Here is a 25,955-nt window from a genome sequence, read left to right as displayed (position 1 = left end):
AGGGATTCCCAGATTTCGGTGGGAATGTTGCATTTTATGAAGGAGGCTTTGAGGGTGTCCTTGAAACGTTTCCTCTGCCCACCTGGGGCTCACTTGCCTTGTAGGAGTTCCGAGTAGAAAGCTTGCTTAGGGAGTCTCGTGTCGGGCATGCGGACGACATAGCCCGCCCAACAGAGCAGGTCGAGCGTGGTCAGTGCTTCGATGGACTACATGTATGCTAAAAAGCAGAAGCAGCATGCTATAGACAAGGCTAAGCGATCCCACAACCAACGGATCAGATTAAAGCTCTGCAGTCCTGCCACGTTCAGTCGTGAATGGTGGTGGACCATTAAATAACCATCGGGAGGAGGAGGCTCCATGAATATCCTCATCCTCAATGATGGCAGAACCCAGCATGTGAGTGAAAATGACAAGACTGAAGCACTTACAACCTTCTTCAGCCAGAAGTGCTGAGTGGATGATCCATATCGGCCTCCTCCTGAGGTCCCCACCATCACAGAAGCCAGTCTTCAGTCAATTCGCTGCACTCCACGTGATATCAAGAAACGGTTGAGCGCACTGGATACAGCAAAGGCTATGGGCCCAGACAACATCTTGACTGTTGTGCTGAAGATTTGTGCTCCAGAATTAGCCACACCTCTAGCCAAGCTGTTCCAGTACAGCTACAATACTGGCATCTACCTAACAATGTGGAAAACTGCCCAGGTATGTTCTGTCCACAAAAAGCAGGAAAAATCCAATCCAGCCAATTACCGCCCCGTCAGTCTACTCTCAATCATCAGCAAAGTGATGGAAGGTGTCGTCGACAGTGTTATCAAGTGGCACTTACTCACCAATAACCTGATCACTGATGCTCAGTTTTGGTTCTGCCATGACCACACGGCTCCAGACCTCATTACATCCTTGGTCCAAACATGAATTCCAGAGGTGAGGTGAGAGTGACTGCCCTTGACATAAAGGCAGCATTTGACCGAGTCTGGCATCATGAAGCCCGAGTAAAACTGAAGTCAATGGGAATCAGGGGAAAACTCTCCACTGGCTGGAGTCATACCTAGCACAAAGGAAGATGGTTGTGATGGTTGGAGGTCAATCATCCCAGCATCAGGACATCGCTGCAGGAGTTCCTCAGGGCAGTGTCCGAGGCCCAACCATCTTCAGCTGCTTCATCAATGACCTTCCCTCCATCATAAGGTCAGAAGTGGGGATGTTCGCTGATGTTAGCACAGTGTTCAGTTCCATTCACAACTCCTCAGATAATGGAGCAGTCCATGCCCGCATGCAGCAAGAGCTGGATACTCAGGCTTGGGCTGATAAGTAGAAAGTAACATTCGCACCACACAAGTGTCAGGCAATGACTATCTCCAACAAGCGAGAGTCCAACCACTGCCCCTTAACATTCAATGGCATTACCATCGCCGATTCCCCTACCGTCAACATCCTGGGGGTCACCATTGACCAGAAACTTAACTGGACCAGCCACATAAATACTGTGGCAACAAGAGCAGGTCAGAGGCTGGATATTCTATGGCGAGTGTCTCACCTCCTGACTCGCCAAAGCCTTTCCACCATCTACAAGGCACAAGTCAGGACTGTGATGGAATACTCTCCACTTGTCTGGATGAGTTGCAGCTCCAACAACACTCAAGAAGCTCGACACCATCCAGGACAAAGCAGCCCACTTGATCGGCACCTCATCCACCACCTTCAACATTCACTCCCTCCACCACCAGCGCAACGTAGCTGCAGTGTGTACCATCTACAAGATGCACTGCAACAACTCGCCAAGGTTTCTCCCAAACCAGTGACCTCTACCGCCTAGAAGGACAAGGGCAGCAGGCGCATGGGAACACCACCACCTCCACGTTCCCCTCCAAGTCACACACCATCCTGATTTGGAAGCATATCGCCATTCCTTCATCATCGCTGGATCAAAATCCTGGAACTCCCTCCCTAACAGCACTGTGGGAGAACCATCACCACACGGACTGCAGCGGTTCAAGAAGGTGGCTCACCACCATCTTCTCAAGGGCAGTTAGGGATGGGCAATAAATGTGGCCAAGACTAGTGGGAGGATTGGGAAAATTTTAAAAGCCAGCAGAAAACAACTAAAAATATGATTAAAAGAGGGAAAATAAATTATGAAGGTAAACTAGCACAAAATATAAAAACAGATAGTAAGAGTTTCTACAGGTACATAAAAAGGAAAAGAGTGGCTAAAGTAAATGTTAGTCCCCTTGAGGATGAGACTGGGGAATTAATAATGGAGAACGGGGAAATGGCAGAAACTTTGAACAAATATTTTGTATCGGTCTTCACGGTAGAAGACACTAAAAATATTCCAATAGTGGATAATCAAGGGGCTATAGGGAGGGAGTAACTTAATACAATCACTATCACAAATGAAGTCGTACTAGGTAAAATAATAGGACTAAAGGCGGACAAGTCCCCGAGACCCGATGGCTTACATCCTTGGGTCAAGAGAAGTGGCTGCAGAGATAATGGAAAACCGCACAATATACAAATGCAAAGGAAAGTGGAAATGCAGTGGAGTGGAAGAGCTATAAAAAGCAACAAAGTGATACAAAGCGATCCCTGGAAAAAACTTTCTACCAACTCTCTTACAACAGCACATGGAGTCCCAACTGTCCAGCCTTGGGCCCTCCATTCACCGTGCCATTTGTGCAGCTACCGATCTGCTCAATCACACCCTCACCACCACCTTTAATGCCCTAGTCCCTATTAAAACCATTACTCTCTCTCCCACCTTGGCTGTTCCCCCTGGTACAGCCCTGATCTTCACTCCATGGAATGTAGACTTGAACAGATGTGGCGGACAACTGGTTTAGCCATTCACCGCCAGGTCTGGCAGGACCACATAAAGCATTATCGGGTCCTGCTCTCGTCTGCCAAAACTGCTCACTATTCCAGAATCATTCTGGAATTTAAAAATAAACCCCGGCTTCTATTCTCCACTGCTAACTATCTTCTTAAACACCTCCCCCCAGTCTCCATCTTCACCAATGACAACAAGTGTGAGGAGCTCATGGACTTCTCTGTCTCTAAGATTGAGGCCATCGGTTCGGCCACCGCTGCCTCTTCCCTTCCTTCCCCGAGCCCACCGGGCCAAACTGCGTCTAAGTATACCCCCTGCCCTGGCCCTGAACTCGCCCCTTTCTCAAGTTTCTCTTCGATCTCCCCTCATGACCTTTCCGAGTTCATCCTGTCCGTGAGACCCACTTCCTGCTCCCTCGACCCTATTCCCAACAAACTGCTGACCACCCAACTTCCTTTTCTGGCTCCCATGTTAGCCGACATTGTTAACGGTTCTCTCCTCAGGTACTGTTCCCCTCGGCTGATTCCGGAGATGAGAGGGTTACCTTATGATGATAGATTGAGTAGACTGGGTCTTTACTTGTTGGAGTTCAGAAGGATGAGGGGTGATCTTATAGAAACATTTAAAATAATGAAAGGGATAGACAAGATAGAGGCAGAGAGGTTGTTTCCACTGGTCGGGGAGACTAGAACTAGGGGGCACAGCCTCAAAATACGGGGGAGCCAATTTAAAACCGAGTCGAGAAGGAATTTCTTCTCCCAGAGGGTTGTGAATCTGTGGAATTCTCTGCCCAGGGAAGCAGTTGAGGCTAGCTCATTGAATGTATTCAAATCACAGATAGATAGATTTTTAACCAATAAGGGAATTAAGGGTTATGGGAGAGGGCGGGTAAGTGGAGCTGAGTCCACGGCCAGATCAGCCATGGTCTTATTGAATGGCGGAGCAGGTTCTAGGGGCTAGATGGCCTACTCCTGTTCCTAATTCTTATGTTCTCCCTCAAACCTGCTGTCATCACCCCTCTTGTCAAGAAAACAACCGTCGATTCCTCCATCCTTGCAAGCAACGGCCCATCTCCAACCTCCCTTTCCTCTCAAAAGTCCTTGAACGTGTTGTCGTCTCCGAAATCCGTGCCCATCTTTCCCAGAATTCCATTTCTGAGTCTCTCCAATCCGGTTTCTGTGCCTGCCACATACCGTAACGGCTCTCAAAGTCACAAATTACATCCTTTGCGACTATGGCAAAGGTAAACTATCCCTCCTCATCCTGTCTGCAGCCTTTGACACAGTTGACCACTCCATCCTTCATCAACACCTCTCCACCATCGTCCAGCTGGGTGAGACGGCACTCGCCTGGTTCCCTTGTTATCTATCTAATCGTAGCCAGAGAATCTCCTGCAATGGCTTCTCTACCCACTACCGCATCGTTACCTCTGGTACCCCTCAAGGATCTATTCTTGGGCCCTTCCTATTCCTCATCTACATGTTGCCCCTTGGCGACATCATCCAAAAACAATGTCAGATTCCACATGTACCCTGACAATGCTCCAACTCACCACCACTTCTCTTGACCCCTCCACCGTCTCTAAATTGTCAGACTGCTTGTCCGATATCCAGTTCTGGATGAGCAGAAATTTTCTCCAATTAAATATCGGGAAGACTGAAGCCATTGTTTTCGGTCCCCGCCACAAACTCTGTTCCCCCGTTCCCCAGCCACTGACTCCATCCTTCTCCTTAACATTTGTCTGAGGCTAAACCACATTTTCGCAACCTTGGTGTCACATTTGACCCTGAAATGAGCTTTCAACCACATATCCGCAGCATAACTAAGACAGCCCATTTCCATAATATTGCCTGTCTCCGCCCTTGCCTTAGCTCATTGTTACCTCTAGACTTGACTATTCCAACGCACTCCTGGCTGGCGACCCACATTCTACCCTACTTAAACTAGAGATGATCCAAAACTCGCTGCCTCCATGTCCTAATTCGCACCAAGTCCCCCTCACCCATCACCCCTGTACTCACTGACCCATGTCCTAACTCGCACCAAGTCCCCCTCACCCATCACCCCTGTGCTCGCTGACCCGTATCCTAACTCGCACCAAGTCCCGCTCACCCATCACCCCTGTGCTCGCTGACCCGTGTCCTAACTCGCACCCAGTCCCACTCACCCATCACCCCTGTGCTCGCTGACCCGTGTCCTAACTCGCACCAAGTCCCGCTCACCCATCACCCCTGTGCTCGCTGACCCGTGTCCTAACTTGCACCGAGTCCCGCTCACCCATCACCCCTGTGCTCGCTGACTTATATCTTAACTCACACCGAGTCCCGCTCACCCATCACCCCTGTGCTCGCTGACTTATATCTTAACTCGCACCGAGTCCCGCTCACCCATCACCCCTGACCTACATTAGTTCCCAGTTAAGCAATGCCTCAATGTCAAAATTCTCATCCTTGTTTATAAATCCCTCCATGGCCTCACCCCTCCCTATCTCTAATCTCCTCCAGCCCCACAACGCCCCCCCCCTCCCCCGGAGATGTCTGCACTCCTCTAATTCTGCCCTCCTGGGCGTCCCTGATTATACTCGCTCCACCATTAACGGTGCTATATAAATACAAGTTGTTGTTGTTGTTGAGAGAAATAAATAAGAGGCTCAGAAAGGGAATATGCAAACAACTTGTGAGGGATATCACAGCCAACAGTAACAGTTTTTATAAATATATTGAGAAAGAGTTTGGTGAAGGGGAATGTGGGGCCATTAAAGACAGATGCAGGTGAGAGTATATTGGACAAGAAAATGGCAGTCTTATTAAAAGAGTTCTGTCCATATTGAGAGTGGAGAAAGAGGAACAATCACCAGCGGCACACGGGAACCGGAAAACAAATCAAGGGAGGAACTTAGTGGATTTTTTAATTCGTTCCTGGGATGTGGGTGTCGCTGGCAAAGCCTGCATTTATTGCCCATCCCTAATTGCCCTTGAACCGCTGTAGTCCGTGTGGTGAAGGTACTCCCACAGTGCTGTTGGGGAGGGAGTTCCAGGAATTTGAACTAGTGACGATGAAGGAACGGCCAATATATTTTCATGTCAGGATGGTGTGTGACTTGGAGGGGAACGTGGAGGTGGTGGTGTTCCCATGCGCCTGTTGCCCTTGTCCTACTAGTGGAGGTCGCAGGTTTGGGAGGTGCTGCCGAAGAAGCCTTGGCGAGTTGCTGCAGTGCATCTTGTAGATGGTGCACACTGCAGCCACGGTGCGCCGGTGGTGGAGGGAGTGAATGTTGAAGGTGGTGGATGGGGTGCCGATCAAGCCGGCTGCTTTGTCCTGGATGGTGTCAAGCTTCTTAACTGTTGTTGGAGCTGCACTCATCAAGGCAAGTGGAGAGTATTCCATCACACTCCTGATGTGTGCCTTGTCGATGGTGGAAAAGCTTTGGGGAGTCAGGAGGTGAGACACTTGCTGCAGAATACCCAGCCTCTGACCTGCTCTTGTTGCCACAGGATTTATGTGGCTGGTCCAGTTTTGTTTCTGGTGTTGATGGGGGATTCACTGATGGTAGTTCTGTTGAATATCAATGGTGGTTAGGCTCTCTCTTGTTGGAGACAGTCATTGCCTGGCACTTGTGGCATGAATGTTACTTGGCACTTACAGCACAAGCCTGAATGACGCCCAGGTCTTTCTGCCTGACGCTGTGTTTTGGATGATGTCGCCAAGGGGCAACATGTAGATGAGAAATAGGAGGGGGCCAAGGATAGATCCTTGGGGGTCACCAGCGGTAACGAAGCGGGGAAGACATTGCAGGAGATTCTCTTGCTACGATTAGATGGATAAGAATGGAACCGGGCGAGTGCAGTCCCACCCAGCTGGACGATGGTGGAGAGGTGTTGGAGGAGGATGGAGTGGTCAACTGTGTCAAAGGCTGCAGACAGGTCGAGAAGGACGAGGGGGGATAACTTACTTTGGTCACAGTCAAATCACATAGGGCCGTTTCAGTGCTGTGGCAGAGGCAGAAACTTGATTTGTGGAATTCAAATGAGTTCTGGAAGAGATGAGCAAGGGTTTGGGAGGTGACAGCACGTTCAAGGACTGGAGAGGAAAGGGAGGTTGGAGATGGGGCGGTTGTTGCACACAAATGCCAGTACCCTACATCTATCAAACAAAATGATTCCACTGATATCATCCAATAGATGGTTGGTGGGCCATTACCCAATGGCAAGGCAAAGTACTGCCCGATTCTGATCTCATTTGATTGCTTTATAAACCCATTTATATATATATATAAATAACTATCATATAAACACAGCTCCATGTTAATATTCTGGACGCGTAGCAATTTTTCCCCTTCAAGACGTTCTCTGTCTCCTTCCAAGTGCACGTGCAGCAAGCAACCTGTATCCAGCACTCTGATGCTGGTGGCAATAAGGTGGGTGAGAGAACCCGTGGGCCCAGCTCCCTTGCTCTGTCAGTACTGAATAGCTCAGTCCACAATGAGAACTAGCCAAATGCAGAACCTTGCATAGAATCAGCCAGCAAACCATTCCAGGGCACCTCAGCACCTGCACAAGCTTTGCTTCTCCTGGTGCACGAGCAGTAGGTACCTTCTGTGTCTCATCACTGGGCCCATTCTGCAGAACGAGACTAGAATCAGAGAAACACACAGCACAGGAGAGCATTTGGCCCACTGTGCCTGTGCCAGCTCAGTCCCACTCCCCTGCTCTTTCCCCACAGCCACTCAAATTTCTACTTTTCAAGAATTTATCCAAATTCCCTTTGAAAGTTACTCGTGAATTTGCTTCCACCGCCCTTTCAGGCAGCGCGTTCCCGATCACAACAACTCGTTGCGTAAAATCACTTCTTCTCATGTCGCCTCTGGTTCTTTTGAAAATGATCTTAAATCTGTGACCATTGGTTACTGCCCCTCCTGCCACTGGAAACAGTTTCCCCCTCTTTACTCTTCAAACATTATTTTGAACACCTCTATTAATTCCATGAAATAAAGTGTAACAAAAAATGGTGTACTCAAAGGGTTAATGAACGTAACACCAAAACCCAACAATGTGATTGTCACAGCAGCAGAGACAGAGGGTGGGTTGCAGCGTGTAATGGGTTAATGCCCAGCTCTGACAGATTGGACAGCAACAGGTCCCAGAGAACACCACAGCCATCAGCACACTGACACATTTTCCAGTTCTATCAATAAAATTTGCAAATAGAATTCCCAGTGCACAAAAAAATCACAGCAAAGAAAACACCAGGGTCAAATTAAGATACCTTTTTCCTCTCAGCGACTCACAAATGCAGGACAGGAGCAGGGACATGAGAAAGGCTCGGTGTTCTCTTCCCCCGAGGGTTGGGTAGGTCAGGGTGATGTAACATTGACTAACGATCCCAGCGACAGTGTACAATGCTGAGCATTGAGCCTAGAGGGAGGTCACCACTGCTGCCGATGAAATATCACAGCTAATTGCATTGTGATACCCTCAAATCAAAAGTGACAAGGCCTGAATGTGGATTGTCGGCAGACTCAGCGATATCATGAGGCAGTGAACCATGGCCTGCCTGCCAGGCTGCCCTGCTCATGTGACAATAGCCTCTTCTCCCTCTCCGATAGCCAACCAGTGACAACAGACTCTTTTCTTCTCCCAGGAATGTATAGAAAGTGCTGGAGAGTCTCATTCACTCGCAGCCAGACACCCATTCACAGCCTGAAGTGCAGCAGATGACCGTGACACACGAGCTGCCTTGTCAATCATCCCCTATTCTCCCTGGCACAGTTTGGCTCGCTCAGATACTTGTCAGGGAATATCCAGCAGCAAGATCACTCCGTATGCTGGCTCTGCCCTTGGCTCTCCGCTCTCCAATCGTCCACAAACATCCAGGCTATCTCCATCATTTGCACTGAAAAGGGACTGGGAAACTGGCGACAAAGTGCCAATGTCACCGACAAGAAATGGATTTGTGGGCCGATGTAGGCCGGAGGGGGAACTGCAGCAAAGTTCCTGGTTGGATTCAACCCTGCAGGTAAATGGGAACTTGAAGTGTTTTCGACCAGGCACCCAGATGTTGTCGGTTAGTGCGTTGGACAAACGCACCAGGTTTACAAAACTGCCAGGCATCGCCCGAAGGGGCAGATCTCGCGCCGTGGCCGTGAAGTGCCCCTCGGCAACACCTGACCGACCCCTCGCTTCCCCCGGCTAACTCTGCAAAATCCACGCTGCTCCAAGCTGCAACGAGTGAGGTTCCTTTGGGAAAGACGGAGGGTCGAATCGGAGGAGAGAGGGTCTACACCGTCCTCAGGAGGAATGGGGGACTGTCTGGCTGCATGTGTCCAGCCCAGAGAGAGGGCTAATAGTACTGAACATCTGTAAACTGTGAGAAGCAATTGTGCAAATTATCACACTCTGCAATATGCGGGCTCTTCTGAATATTTTTCAGATATTTATCAATCTACTAGACAATCTTGGCATCATTCAACCTTTCCCTTAAAGGAATTAATTACAAGAAGGTAATGGAGATTGGTTGAGAGAGTCGCCGCCTAAATATTAAGGAGACATGACAATGGTGTCTTGGGAAAACTATCTACTCAACTGAAGAAAAATTTCCCCAAGCTACCCCGCACATTCCAGGATACAGCTCACCTCTTTGTACTTGCCCTTGATGCACAGATCATTGATCAGAGCAAGCAGCGAGGATGGGTCAGCCTTGTCCACTGCATATAGGTTGATCAGCTGCTCCATCAAGTTAGCAGGAACTTCGGTGAGCAGAGAGAAGACTCTTGCCTGCAGCATGGCCCGCTTCGAGTGTGACTGTAACAGAAATCAAAGGTGAAGGATAAAACACACAGGAGAACATGCGCAATACAGTTATCATGATTGATCAGAAATACTCACACGATCAATTATCATTGCTCAGAACGACTCACACACGATCAATTATCACCATTGATCAGAACTACGCTCACAGGATCAATTACCACCATTGATCAGAACTACTCCCACATGATCAATTATCACCATTGATCAGAACGCCTCTCACACGATCAATTATCACCATTGATCAGAACTACTCACACAGGATCAATTATCACCATTGATCAGAATTACTCTCACACGATCAATTATCACCATTGATCAGAATTACTCTCACACGATCAATTATCACCATTGATCAGAACTACTCACACAATCAATTATCACCATTGATCAGAACAATTCTCACAGGAACAACGATCACAATCAGAACGACTCTCACGCAATCAATTACCACCATTGATCAGAACGACTCTCACACGATCAATTATCATCAATGATCAGAATTACACTCTCACGATCAATTATCACCATTGATCAGAACTACACTCACAGAATCAATTATCACCATTGATCAGAACTACACTCACAGAATCAATTATCACCATTGATCAGAACTACTCTCACAGGATCAATAATCACTGATCAGAACTACTCTCATACGATCAATTATCACCATTGATCAGAACTACTCTCACACGATCAATTATCACCATTGATCAGAACTACTCACACGATCAATTATCACCATTGATCAGAACTACTCTCACACGATCAATTATCACCATTGATCAGAATTACTCACACACGATCAATTATCACCATTGATCAGAACTACTCACGCATAATCAATGATCACCATTGATCAGAACTACTCTCACAGGATCAATAATCACTGATCAGAACTACTCTCATACGATCAATTATCACCATTGATCAGAACTACTCTCACACGATTAATTAACACTATTGATCAGAACTATTCTCACACGATCAATTATCACCATTGATCAGAACTACTCTCATACGATCAATTATCACCATTGATCAGAACTACTCTCACACGATCAATTATCACCATTGATCAGAACTACTCTCACGGTCAATTATCACCATTGATCAGAACTACTCTCATACGATCAATTATCACCATTGATCAGAACTACTCACACGATCAATTATCACCATTGATCAGAACTACTCCCACATGATCAATTATCACCATTGATCAGAACTACTCACACACGATCAATTATCACCATTGATCAGAACAACTCACACATAATCAATGATCACCATTGATCAGAACTACTCTCACAGGATCAATAATCACTGATCAGAACTACTCTCACATGATCAATTATCACCATTGATCAGAACTACTCACACGATCAATTATCACCATTGATCAGAACTACTCTCACACGATCAATTATCACCATTGATCAGAACTACTCACACACGATCAATTATCACCATTGATCAGAACTACTCACGCATAATCAATGATCACCATTGATCAGAACTACTCTCACAGGATCAATAATCACTGATCAGAACTACTCTCATACGATCAATTATCACCATTGATCAGAACTACTCTCACACGATTAATTAACACTATTGATCAGAACTATTCTCACACGATCAATTATCACCATTGATCAGAACTACTCTCATACGATCAATTATCACCATTGATCAGAACTACTCTCACACGATCACTTATCACCATTGATCAGAACTACTCTCACGGTCAATTATCACCATTGATCAGAACTACTCTCACAGGATCAATTATCACCATTGATCAGAACTACTCACACGATCAATTATCACCATTGATCAGAACTACTCACACACGATCAATTATCACCATTGATCAGAACTACTCACACATAATCAATGATCACCATTGATCAGAACTACTCTCACAGGATCAATAATCACTGATCAGAACTACTCTCATACGATCAATTATCACCATTGATCAGAACTACTCTCACACGATTAATTAACACTATTGATCAGAACTATTCTCACACGATCAATTATCACCATTGATCAGAACTACTCTCACACGATCAATTATCACCATTGATCAGAACTACTCTCACACGATCAGTTATCACTGATCAGAACTACTCGCACGATCAATTATCACCATTGATCAGAACTACTCTCACATGATCAATTATCACCATTGATCAGAACCACTCTCACACGATCAATTATCTTTGATCAGAACTACTCACACACGATCAATTATCACCATTGATCAGAACTACTCTCACACGATCAATTATCACCATTGAGCAGAACTATTCTCACACGATCAATTGTCACCATTGATCAGAACTACTCTCACACGATTAATTAACACTATTGATCAGAACTACTCTCACACGATCAATTATCACCATAGATCAGAACTACTCACACACGATCAATTATCACCATTGATCAGAACTACTCTCACACGATCAATTATCACCATTGATCAGAACTCCACTCACGCGATCAATTATCACCACTGATTAGAACTACTCGCACACGATCAATTATCACCACTGATCAGAACTACTCTCACACGATCAATTATCACCAATGATCAGAACTACTCTCACATGATCAATTATCACTATTGATCAGAACTACTCTCACAATCAATTATCACGATTGATCAGAACTACTCTCACAGGATCAATAATCACTGATCAGAACAACTCTCACAATCAATTATCACCATTGATCCGAACTACTCTCACACTATCAATTATCACCAATGATCAGAACTACTCTCACATGATCAATTATCACCATTGATCAGAACTACTCTCACAGGATCAATAATCACTGACCAGAACTACACTCACACGATTAATTAACACTATTGATCAGAACTACTCTCACATGATCAATTATCACCATTGATCAAAACTACTCACACACGATCAATTATGACCATTGATCAGAACTATTCTCACACGATCAATTATCACCATTGATCAGAACTACTCGCACACGATCCATTATCACCATTGATCAGAACAATTCTCACACGATCAAATACCACCATTGATCAGAACTAATCTCACACGACCAATTATCACCATTGATCAGAACTATTCTCACACGATCAATTATCACCATTGATCAGAACTACTCACACATTCAACTGTCACCATTGATCAGAACTAATCTGACACAATCAACTACCACCATTGATCAGAACGACTCTCACACGACCAATTATCACCATTGATCAGAACTATTCTCCCACGATCAATTATCACAATTGATCAGAACTACTCACACGATCAATTATCACCTTGATCAGAACTGCTCTGACATGATCAATTGTCATTGATCAGAACTACTCTCAAAGGATCAATTATCACCATTGATCAGAACTACTCTCACACGATCAATTATCACCATTGATCAGAACTATTCTCAAACGATCAATTATCACCATTGATCAGAACTGCTCACACACGATTGCTTACCAGCATTGATCAGAACAGCTCTCACACGATCAATTATCACCATTGGTCAGAACGACTAACACATGATCAATTATCACCATTGATCAGAACTACTCTCACACGATCAATTATCACCAATGATCAGAACTACTGTCGCACGATCAATTATCACCATTGATGAGAACTACTCTCACACGATCAATTATCACCATTGATCAGAACTACTCTCACACGATCAATTATCACCATTGATCAGAACTACATTCACAGGATCAATTATCACCATTGATCAGAACTACTCTCACACGATCAATTATCACCACTGATCAGAACTACTCTCACACGATTAATTATCACCATTGATCAGAACTACTCTCACATGCTCAATTATTACCATTGATCAGAACTACTCTCACACGATCAATTATCACCATTGATCAGAACTACACACACATGATCAATTATCACCATTGATCAGAACTACTCTCACACGATCAATCATCACCACTGATCAGAACTATTCTCACACGGTCAATTATCACCATTGATCAGAACTACTCACACATAATCAATGATCACCATTGATCAGAACTACTCTCACAGGATCAATAATCACTGATCAGAACTACTCTCACACGATCAATTATCACCATTGATCAGAACTACTCACACGATCAATTATCACCATTGATCAGAACTACTCTCACACGATCAATTATCACCATTGATCAGAACTACTGCCACACGATCAATTATCACCATTGATCAGAACTACTCACGCATAATCAATGATCACCATTGAACAGAACTACTCTCACAGGATCAATAATCACTGATCAGAACTACTCTCATACGATCAATTATCACCATTGATCAGAACTACTCTCACACGATTAATTAACACTATTGATCAGAACTATTCTCACACGATCAATTATCACCATTGATCAGAACTACTCTCAAACGATCAATTATCACCAATGATCAGAACTACTCTCACATGATCAATTATCACTATTGATCAGAACTACTCTCACAATCAATTATCACGATTGATCAGAACTACTCTCACAGGATCAATAATCACTGATCAGAACAACTCTCACAATCAATTATCACCATTGATCCGAACTACTCTCACACTATCAATTATCACCAATGATCAGAACTACTCTCACATGATCAATTATCACCATTGATCAGAACTACTCTCACACGATCAATTATGACCATTGATCAGAACTATTCTCACACGATCAATTATCACCATTGATCAGAACTACTCGCACACGATCCATTATCACCATTGATCAGAACAATTCTCACACGATCAAATACCACCATTGATCAGAACTAATCTCACACGACCAATTATCACCATTGATCAGAACTATTCTCACACGATCAATTATCACCATTGATCAGAACTACTCACACATTCAACTGTCACCATTGATCAGAACTAATCTGACACAATCAACTACCACCATTGATCAGAACTACTCTCACACGACCAATTATCACCATTGATCAGAACTATTCTCCCACGATCAATTATCACAATTGATCAGAACTACTCACACGATCAATTATCACCTTCATCAGAACTGCTCTGACATGATCAATTGTCATTGATCAGAACTACTCTCACACGATCAATTATCACCATTGATCAGAACTATTCTCAAACGATCAATTATCACCATTGATCAGAACTGCTCACACACGATTGATTACCAGCATTGATCAGAACAGCTCTCACACGATCAATTATCACCATTGATCAGAACTACTCTCACACGATCAATTATCAACCACTGAGCAGAACTACTCACACATTCAACTGTCACCATTGATCAGAACTACTGTCGCACGATCAATTATCACCATTGATCAGAACTACTCTCACACGATCAATTATCACCACTGATCAGAACTACTCTCACACGATCAATTATCACCATTGATCAGAACTACTCTCACAGGATCAATTATCACCATTGATCAGAACTACTCTCACACGATCAATTATCACCACTGATCAGAACTACTCTCACACGATCAATTATCTTTGATCAGAACTACTCACACACGATCAGTTATCACCATTGATCAGAACTACTCTCTCACGATCAATTATTACTGAGCTGAACTACTCTCACATGATCAATTATCACCACTGATCAGAACTACTCCCACGCGATCAATTATCACCATTGATCAGAACTACTCGCACACGATCCATTATCACCATTGATCAGAACAATTCTCACACGATCAAATACCACCATTGATCAGAACTAATCTCACACGACCAATTATCACCATTGATCAGAACTATTCTCACACGATCAATTATCACCATTGATCAGAACTACTCACACATTCAACTGTCACCATTGATCAGAACTAATCTGACACAATCAACTACCACCATTGATCAGAACTACTCTCACACGACCAATTATCACCATTGATCAGAACTATTCTCCCACGATCAATTATCACAATTGATCAGAACTACTCACACGATCAATTATCACCTTCATCAGAACTGCTCTGACATGATCAATTGTCATTGATCAGAACTACTCTCAAAGGATCAATTATCACCATTGATCAGAACTACTCTCACACGATCAATTATCACCATTGATCAGAACTACTCTCACACGATCAATTATCAACCACTGAGCAGAACTACTCACACATTCAACTGTCACCATTGATCAGAACTACTGTCGCACGATCAATTATCACCATTGATCAGAACTACTCTCACACGATCAATTATCACCACTGATCAGAACTACTCTCACACGATCAATTATCACCATTGATCAGAACTACTCTCACAGGATCAATTATCACCATTGATCAGAACTACTCTCACACGATCAATTATCACCACTGATCAGAACTACTCTCACACGATCAATTATCTTTGATCAGAACTACTCACACACGATCAGTTATCACCATTGATCAGAACTACTCTCTCACAATCAATTATTACTGAGCTGAACTACTCTCACATGATCAATTATCACCACTGATCAGAACTACTCGCACACGATCAATTATCACCATTGATCAGAACTATTCTCACATGATCAATTATCACCATTGATCAGAACTACTCACACATTCAACTGTCACCATTGATCAGAACTAATCTGACACGATCAAATACCACCATTGATCAGAACCACTCTCACACGACCAATTATCACCATTGATCAGAACTATTCTCACACGATCAATTATCACAATTGATCAGAACTACTCACACGATCAATTATCACCTTGATCAGAACTGCTCTGACATGATCAATTGTCATTGATCAGAACTACTCTCAAAGGATCAATTATCACCATTGATCAGAACTACTCTCACACGATCAATTATCACCATTGATCAGAACTATTCTCAAATGATCAATTATCACCATTGATCAGAACTGCTCACACACGATTGCTTACCAGCATTGATCAGAACAGCTCTCACACGATCAATTATCACCAATGATCAGAACTACTGTCGCACGATCAATTATCACCATTGATGAGAACTACTCTCACACGATCAATTATCACCATTGATCAGAACTACTCTCACACGATCAATTATCACCATTGATCAGAACTACACTCACAGGATCAATTATCACCATTGATCAGAACTACTCTCACACGATCAATTATCACCACTGATCAGAACTACTCTCACACGATCAATTATCACCATTGATCAGAACTACTCTCACATGCTCAATTATTACCATTGATCAGAACTACTCTCACACGATCAATTATCACCATTGATCAGAACTACTCACACATGATCAATTATCACCATTGATCAGAACTACTCTCACACGATCAATTATCACCACTGATCAGAACTATTCTCACACGGTCAATTATCACCATTGATCAGAACTACTCACAGATGATCAATTATCACCATTGATCAGAACTACTCTCACACGATCAATTATCACCATTGATCGCAACTACTCTCACACGATCAATTATCTTTGATCAGAACTACTCCCACACGATCAATTATCACCATTGATCAGAACTACTCTCACACGATCAATTATCAACCACTGAGCAGAACTACTCACACATTCAACTGTCACCATTGATCAGAACTAATCTGACACAATCAACTACCACCATTGATCAAAACTACTCTCACACGACCAATTATCACCATTGATCAGAACTATTCTCACACGATCAATTATCACTTTGATCAGAACTACTCTCACAATCAATTATCACCATTGATCCGAACTACTCTCACACTTTCAATTATCACCATTGATCAGAACTACTCTCACACGATCAATTATCACCATTGATCAGAACTACTCTCACGGTCAATTATCACCATTGATCAGAACGACTCTCACACGATCAATTATCACCATTGATCAGAACTACTCACACACGATCAATTATCACCATTGATCAGAACTACTCACACATAATCAATGATCACCATTGATCAGAACTACTCTCACACGATCAATTATCACCATTGATCAGAACTACTCCCACATGATCAATCATCACCACTGATCAGAACTATTCTCACACGGTCAATTATCACCATTGATCAGAACTACTCACACATAATCAATGATCACCATTGATCAGAACTACTCTCACAGGATCAATAATCACTGATCAGAACTACTCTCACACGATCAATTATCACCATTGATCAGAACTACTCACACGATCAATTATCACCATTGATCAGAACTACTCTCACACGATCAATTATCACCATTGATCAGAACTACTGCCACACGATCAATTATCACCATTGATCAGAACTACTCACGCATAATCAATGATCACCATTGATCAGAACTACTCTCACAGGATCAATAATCACTGATCAGAACTACTCTCATACGATCAATTATCACCATTGATCAGAACTACTCTCACACGATTAATTAACACTATTGATCAGAACTATTCTCACACGATCACTTATCACCATTGATCAGAACTACTCTCACGGTCAATTATCACCATTGATCAGAACTACTCTCACAGGATCAATTATCACCATTGATCAGAACTACTCACACGATCAATTATCACCATTGATCAGAACTACTCTCACACGATCAATTATCACCATTGATCAGAACTACTCACACACGATCAATTATCACCATTGATCAGAACTACTCACACATAATCAATGATCACCATTGATCAGAACTACTCTCACAGGATCAATAATCACTGATCAGAACTACTCTCATACGATCAATTATCACCATTGATCAGAACTACTCTCACACGATTAATTAACACTATTGATCAGAACTATTCTCACACGATCAATTATCACCATTGATCAGAACTACTCTCACACGATCAATTATCACCATTGATCAGAACTACTCTCACACGATCAGTTATCACTGATCAGAACTACTCGCACGATCAATTATCACCATTGATCAGAACTGCTCTCACATGACCAATTATCACTATTGATCAGAACTACTCTCACACGATCAATTATCTTTGATCAGAACTACTCACACACGATCAATTATCACCATTGATCAGAACTACTCTCACACGATCAATTATCACCATTGAGCAGAACTATTCTCACACGATCAATTGTCACCATTGATCAGAACTACTCTCACACGATTAATTAACACTATTGATCAGAACTACTCTCACACGATCAATTATCACCATAGATCAGAACTACTCACACACGATCAATTATCACCATTGATCAGAACTACTCTCACACGATCAATTATCACCATTGATCAGAACTCCACTCACGCAATCAATTATCACCACTGATTAGAACTACTCGCACACGATCAATTATCACCACTGATCAGAACTACTCTCACAATCAATTATCACGATTGATCAGAACTACTCTCACAGGATCAATAATCACTGATCAGAACAACTCTCACAATCAATTATCACCATTGATCCGAACTACTCTCACATTATCAATTATCACCAATGATCAGAACTACTCTCACATGATCAATTATCACCATTGATCAGAACTACTCTCACAGGATCAATAATCACTGATCAGAACTACACTCACACGATTAATTAACACTATTGATCAGAACTACTCTCACATGATCAATTATCACTATTGATCAAAACTACTCACACACGATCAATTATGACCAATGATCAGAACTATTCTCACACGATCAATTATCACCATTGATCAGAACTACTCGCACACGATCCATTATCACGATTGATCAGAACAATTCTCACACGATCAAATACCACCATTGATCAGAACTAATCTCACACGACCAATTATCACCATTGATCAGAACTATTCTCACACGATCAATTATCACCATTGATCAGAACTACTCACACATTCAACTGTCACCATTGATCAGAACTAATCTGACACAATCAACTACCACCATTGATCAGAACTACTCTCACACGACCAATTATCACCATTGATCAGAACTATTCTCCCACGATCAATTATCACAATTGATCAGAACTACTCACACGATCAATTATCACCTTCATCAGAACTGCTCTGACATGATCAATTGTCATTGATCAGAACTACTCTCAAAGGATCAATTATCACCATTGATCAGAACTACTCTCACACGATCAATTATCACCATTGATCAGAACTACTCTCACACGATCAATTATCAACCACTGAGCAGAACTACTCACACATTCAACTGTCACCATTGATCAGAACTACTGTCGCACGATCAATTATCACCATTGATCAGAACTACTCTCACACGATCAATTATCACCACTGATCAGAACTACTCTCACACGATCAATTATCACCATTGATCAGAACTACTCTCACAGGATCAATTATCACCATTGATCAGAACTACTCTCACACGATCAATTATCACCACTGATCAGAACTACTCTCACACGATCAATTATCTTTGATCAGAACTACTCACACATGATCAGTTATCACCATTGATCAGAACTACTCTCTCACAATCAATTATTACTGAGCTGAACTACTCTCACATGATCAATTATCACCACTGATCAGAACTACTCGCACACGATCAATTATCACCATTGATCAGAACTATTCTCACATGATCAATTATCACCATTGATCAGAACTACTCACACATTCAACTGTCACCATTGATCAGAACTAATCTGACACGATCAAATACCACCATTGATCAGAACCACTCTCACACGACCAATTATCACCATTGATCAGAACTATTCTCCCACGATCAATTATCACAATTGATCAGAACTACTCACACGATCAATTATCACCTTCATCAGAACTGCTCTGACATGATCAATTGTCATTGATCAGAACTACTCTCACACGATCAATTATCACCATTGATCAGAACTATTCTCAAACGATCAATTATCACCATTGATCAGAACTGCTCACACACGATTGATTACCAGCATTGATCAGAACAGCTCTCACACGATCAATTATCACCATTGATCAGAACTACTCTCACACGATCAATTATCAACCACTGAGCAGAACTACTCACACATTCAACTGTCACCATTGATCAGAACTACTGTCGCACGATCAATTATCACCATTGATCAGAACTACTCTCACACGATCAATTATCACCACTGATCAGAACTACTCTCACACGATCAATTATCACCATTGATCAGAACTACTCTCACAGGATCAATTATCACCATTGATCAGAACTACTCTCACACGATCAATTATCACCACTGATCAGAACTACTCTCACACGATCAATTATCTTTGATCAGAACTACTCACACACGATCAGTTATCACCATTGATCAGAACTACTCTCTCACGATCAATTATTACTGAGCTGAACTACTCTCACATGATCAATTATCACCACTGATCAGAACTACTCCCACGCGATCAATTATCACCATTGATCAGAACTACTCGCACACGATCCATTATCACCATTGATCAGAACAATTCTCACACGATCAAATACCACCATTGATCAGAACTAATCTCACACGACCAATTATCACCATTGATCAGAACTATTCTCACACGATCAATTATCACCATTGATCAGAACTACTCACACATTCAACTGTCACCATTGATCAGAACTAATCTGACACAATCAACTACCACCATTGATCAGAACTACTCTCACACGACCAATTATCACCATTGATCAGAACTATTCTCCCACGATCAATTATCACAATTGATCAGAACTACTCACACGATCAATTATCACCTTCATCAGAACTGCTCTGACATGATCAATTGTCATTGATCAGAACTACTCTCAAAGGATCAATTATCACCATTGATCAGAACTACTCTCACACGATCAATTATCACCATTGATCAGAACTACTCTCACACGATCAATTATCAACCACTGAGCAGAACTACTCACACATTCAACTGTCACCATTGATCAGAACTACTGTCGCACGATCAATTATCACCATTGATCAGAACTACTCTCACACGATCAATTATCACCACTGATCAGAACTACTCTCACACGATCAATTATCACCATTGATCAGAACTACTCTCACAGGATCAATTATCACCATTGATCAGAACTACTCTCACACGATCAATTATCACCACTGATCAGAACTACTCTCACACGATCAATTATCTTTGATCAGAACTACTCACACACGATCAGTTATCACCATTGATCAGAACTACTCTCTCACAATCAATTATTACTGAGCTGAACTACTCTCACATGATCAATTATCACCACTGATCAGAACTACTCGCACACGATCAATTATCACCATTGATCAGAACTATTCTCACATGATCAATTATCACCATTGATCAGAACTACTCACACATTCAACTGTCACCATTGATCAGAACTAATCTGACACGATCAAATACCACCATTGATCAGAACCACTCTCACACGACCAATTATCACCATTGATCAGAACTATTCTCACACGATCAATTATCACAATTGATCAGAACTACTCACACGATCAATTATCACCTTGATCAGAACTGCTCTGACATGATCAATTGTCATTGATCAGAACTACTCTCAAAGGATCAATTATCACCATTGATCAGAACTACTCTCACACGATCAATTATCACCATTGATCAGAACTATTCTCAAATGATCAATTATCACCATTGATCAGAACTGCTCACACACGATTGCTTACCAGCATTGATCAGAACAGCTCTCACACGATCAATTATCACCATTGGTCAGAACGACTCACACATGATCAATTATCACCATTGGTCAGAACTACTCTCACACGATCAATTATCACCAATGATCAGAACTACTGTCGCACGATCAATTATCACCATTGATGAGAACTACTCTCACACGATCAATTATCACCATTGATCAGAACTACTCTCACACGATCAATTATCACCATTGATCAGAACTACACTCACAGGATCAATTATCACCATTGATCAGAACTACTCTCACACGATCAATTATCACCACTGATCAGAACTACTCTCACACGATCAATTATCACCATTGATCAGAACTACTCTCACATGCTCAATTATTACCATTGATCAGAACTACTCTCACACGATCAATTATCACCATTGATCAGAACTACTCACACATGATCAATTATCACCATTGATCAGAACTACTCTCACACGATCAATTATCACCACTGATCAGAACTATTCTCACACGGTCAATTATCACCATTGATCAGAACTACTCACAGATGATCAATTATCACCATTGATCAGAACTACTCTCACACGATCAATTATCACCATTGATCGCAACTACTCTCACACGATCAATTATCTTTGATCAGAACTACTCCCACACGATCAATTATCACCATTGATCAGAACTACTCTCACACGATCAATTATCAACCACTGAGCAGAACTACTCACACATTCAACTGTCACCATTGATCAGAACTAATCTGACACAATCAACTACCACCATTGATCAAAACTACTCTCACACGACCAATTATCACCATTGATCAGAACTATTCTCACACGATCAATTATCACTTTGATCAGAACTACTCTCACAATCAATTATCACCATTGATCCGAACTACTCTCACACGATCAATTATCACCATTGATCAGAACTACTCTCACACGATCAATTATCACCATTGATCAGAACTACTCTCACGGTCAATTATCACCATTGATCAGAACTACTCTCACACGATCAATTATCACCATTGATCAGAACTACTCACACACGATCAATTATCACCATTGATCAGAACTACTCACACATAATCAATGATCACCATTGATCAGAACTACTCTCAGACGATCAATTATCACCATTCAGCAGAACTATTCTCACACGATCAATTATCACCATTGATCAGAACTACTCTCACACGATTAATTAACACTATTGATCAGAACTACTCTCACACGATCAATTATCACCATAGATCAGAACTACTCACACACGATCAATTATCACCATTGATCAGAACTACGCCCACGCGATCAATTATCACCATTGATCAGAACTACTCTCACACGATCAATTATCAACCACTGAGCAGAACTACTCACACATTCAACTGTCACCATTGATCAGAACTAATCTGACACAATCAACTACCACCATTGATCAAAACTACTCTCACACGATCAATTATCACCATTAATCAGAACTACTCTCACAGAATCAATTATCACTTTGATCAGAACTACTCTCACATGATCAATTATCACCAACGATCAGAACTACTCTCACACTATCAATTATCACTATTGATCAGAACTACTCTCACACAATCAATTATCACGATTGATCAGAACTACTATCACAGGATCAATAATCACTGATCAGAACAACTCTCACAATCAATTATCACCATTGATCCGAACTACTCTCACACTATCAATTATCACCATTGATCAGAACTACTCTCACACAATCAATTATCACCATTGATCAGAACTGCTCTCATACGATCAATTATCACCATTGATCAGAACTACTCTCACACAATCAATTATCACCATTGATCAGAACTATTCTCACACGATCAATTATCACCATTGATCAGAACTACTCTCACACGATCAATTATCACCATTGATCAGAACTACTCACACATAATCAATGATCACCATTGATCAGAACTACTCTCACAGGATCAATAATCACTGATCAGAACTACTCTCATACGATCAATTATCACCATTGATCAGAACTACTCTCACACGATTAATTAACACGATTGATCAGAACTACTCTCACACGATCAATTATCACCATAGATCAGAACTACTCACACACGATCAATTATCACCATTGATCAGAACGACTCTTACACAATCAATTATCACCACTGATCAGAACTACACTCACATGATCAATTATCACCACTGACCACAACTACTCTCACACGATCAATTATCACCATTGATCAGAAATATTCTCACACGATCAATTATCACCATTAATCAGAACTACTCTCACAGAATCAATTATCACCAATGATCAGAACTACTCTCACATGATCAATTATCACCAATGATCAGAACTACTCTCACATGATCAATTATCACTATTGATCAGAACTACTCTCACAATCAATTATCACGATTGATCAGAACTACTATCACAGGATCAATAATCACTGATCAGAACTGCTCTCACAATCAATTATCACCATTGATCCGAACTACTCTCACACTATCAATTATCACCATTGATCAGAACTACTCTCACACAATCAATTATCACCATTGATCAGAACTGCTCTCACACTATCAATTATCACCATTGATCAGAACTACTCTCACACAATCAATTATCACCATTGATCAGAACTGCTCTCACTATCAATTATCACCATTGATCAGAACTACTCTCACACGATCAATTATCACCATTGATCAGAACTACTCACACATAATCAATGATCACCATTGATCAGAACTACTCTCACAGGATCAATAATCACTGATCAGAACTACTCTCATACGATCAATTATCACCATTGATCAGAACTACTCTCACACGATTAATTAACACTATTGATCAGAACTATTCTCACACGATCAATTATCACCATTGATCAGAACTACTCTCACACGATCAATTATCACCATTGATCAGAACTACTCTCACACGATCAGTTATCACTGATCAGAACTACTCTCACACGATCAATTATCACCATTCAGCAGAACTATTCTCACACGATCAATTATCACCATTGATCAGAACTACTCTCACACGATTAATTAACACTATTGATCAGAACTACTCTCACACGATCAATTATCACCATAGATCAGAACTACTCACACACGATCAATTATCACCATTGATCAGAACTACTCTCACACGATCAATTATCACCATTGATCAGAACTCCACTCACGCGATCAATTATCACCACTGATTAGAACTACTCGCACACGATCAATTATCACCACTGATCAGAACTACTCTCACACGATCAATTATCACCACTGATCAGAACTACACTCACATGATCAATTATCACCACTGACCACAACTACTCTCACACGATCAATTATCACCATTGATCAGAAATATTCTCACACGATCAATTATCACCATTAATCAGAACTACTCTCACAGAATCAATTATCACCAATGATCAGAACTACTCTCACATGATCAATTATCACCAATGATCAGAACTACTCTCACATGATCAATTATCACTATTGATCAGAACTACTCTCTCAATCAATTATCACGATTGATCAGAACTACTCTCACAGGATCAATAATCACTGAT

At 41.9% G+C, this 25,955-nt stretch overlaps 1 protein-coding gene across 1 annotated transcript in view; it reads right to left on the bottom strand.

The window, feature by feature from the left end:
• The window catches only part of LOC139232768 (exonuclease mut-7 homolog), a 270,943-nt gene that overhangs the window by 86,793 nt on the left and 158,195 nt on the right, over nucleotides 1-25,955 (bottom strand). The window contains exon 5 of the mRNA XM_070863270.1: nucleotides 9,466-9,633. Coding sequence (XP_070719371.1) covers nucleotides 9,466-9,633 — 168 coding nt within the window. The remainder of the gene's footprint in view (nucleotides 1-9,465; nucleotides 9,634-25,955) is intronic.

The sequence above is a fragment of the Pristiophorus japonicus genome, chromosome 20 (genome assembly GCF_044704955.1).
Source record: "Pristiophorus japonicus isolate sPriJap1 chromosome 20, sPriJap1.hap1, whole genome shotgun sequence".
In the NCBI taxonomy this organism is placed as follows: Eukaryota; Metazoa; Chordata; class Chondrichthyes; family Pristiophoridae; genus Pristiophorus; species Pristiophorus japonicus.
This window is presented reverse-complemented; position numbering and strand designations above follow the sequence as displayed.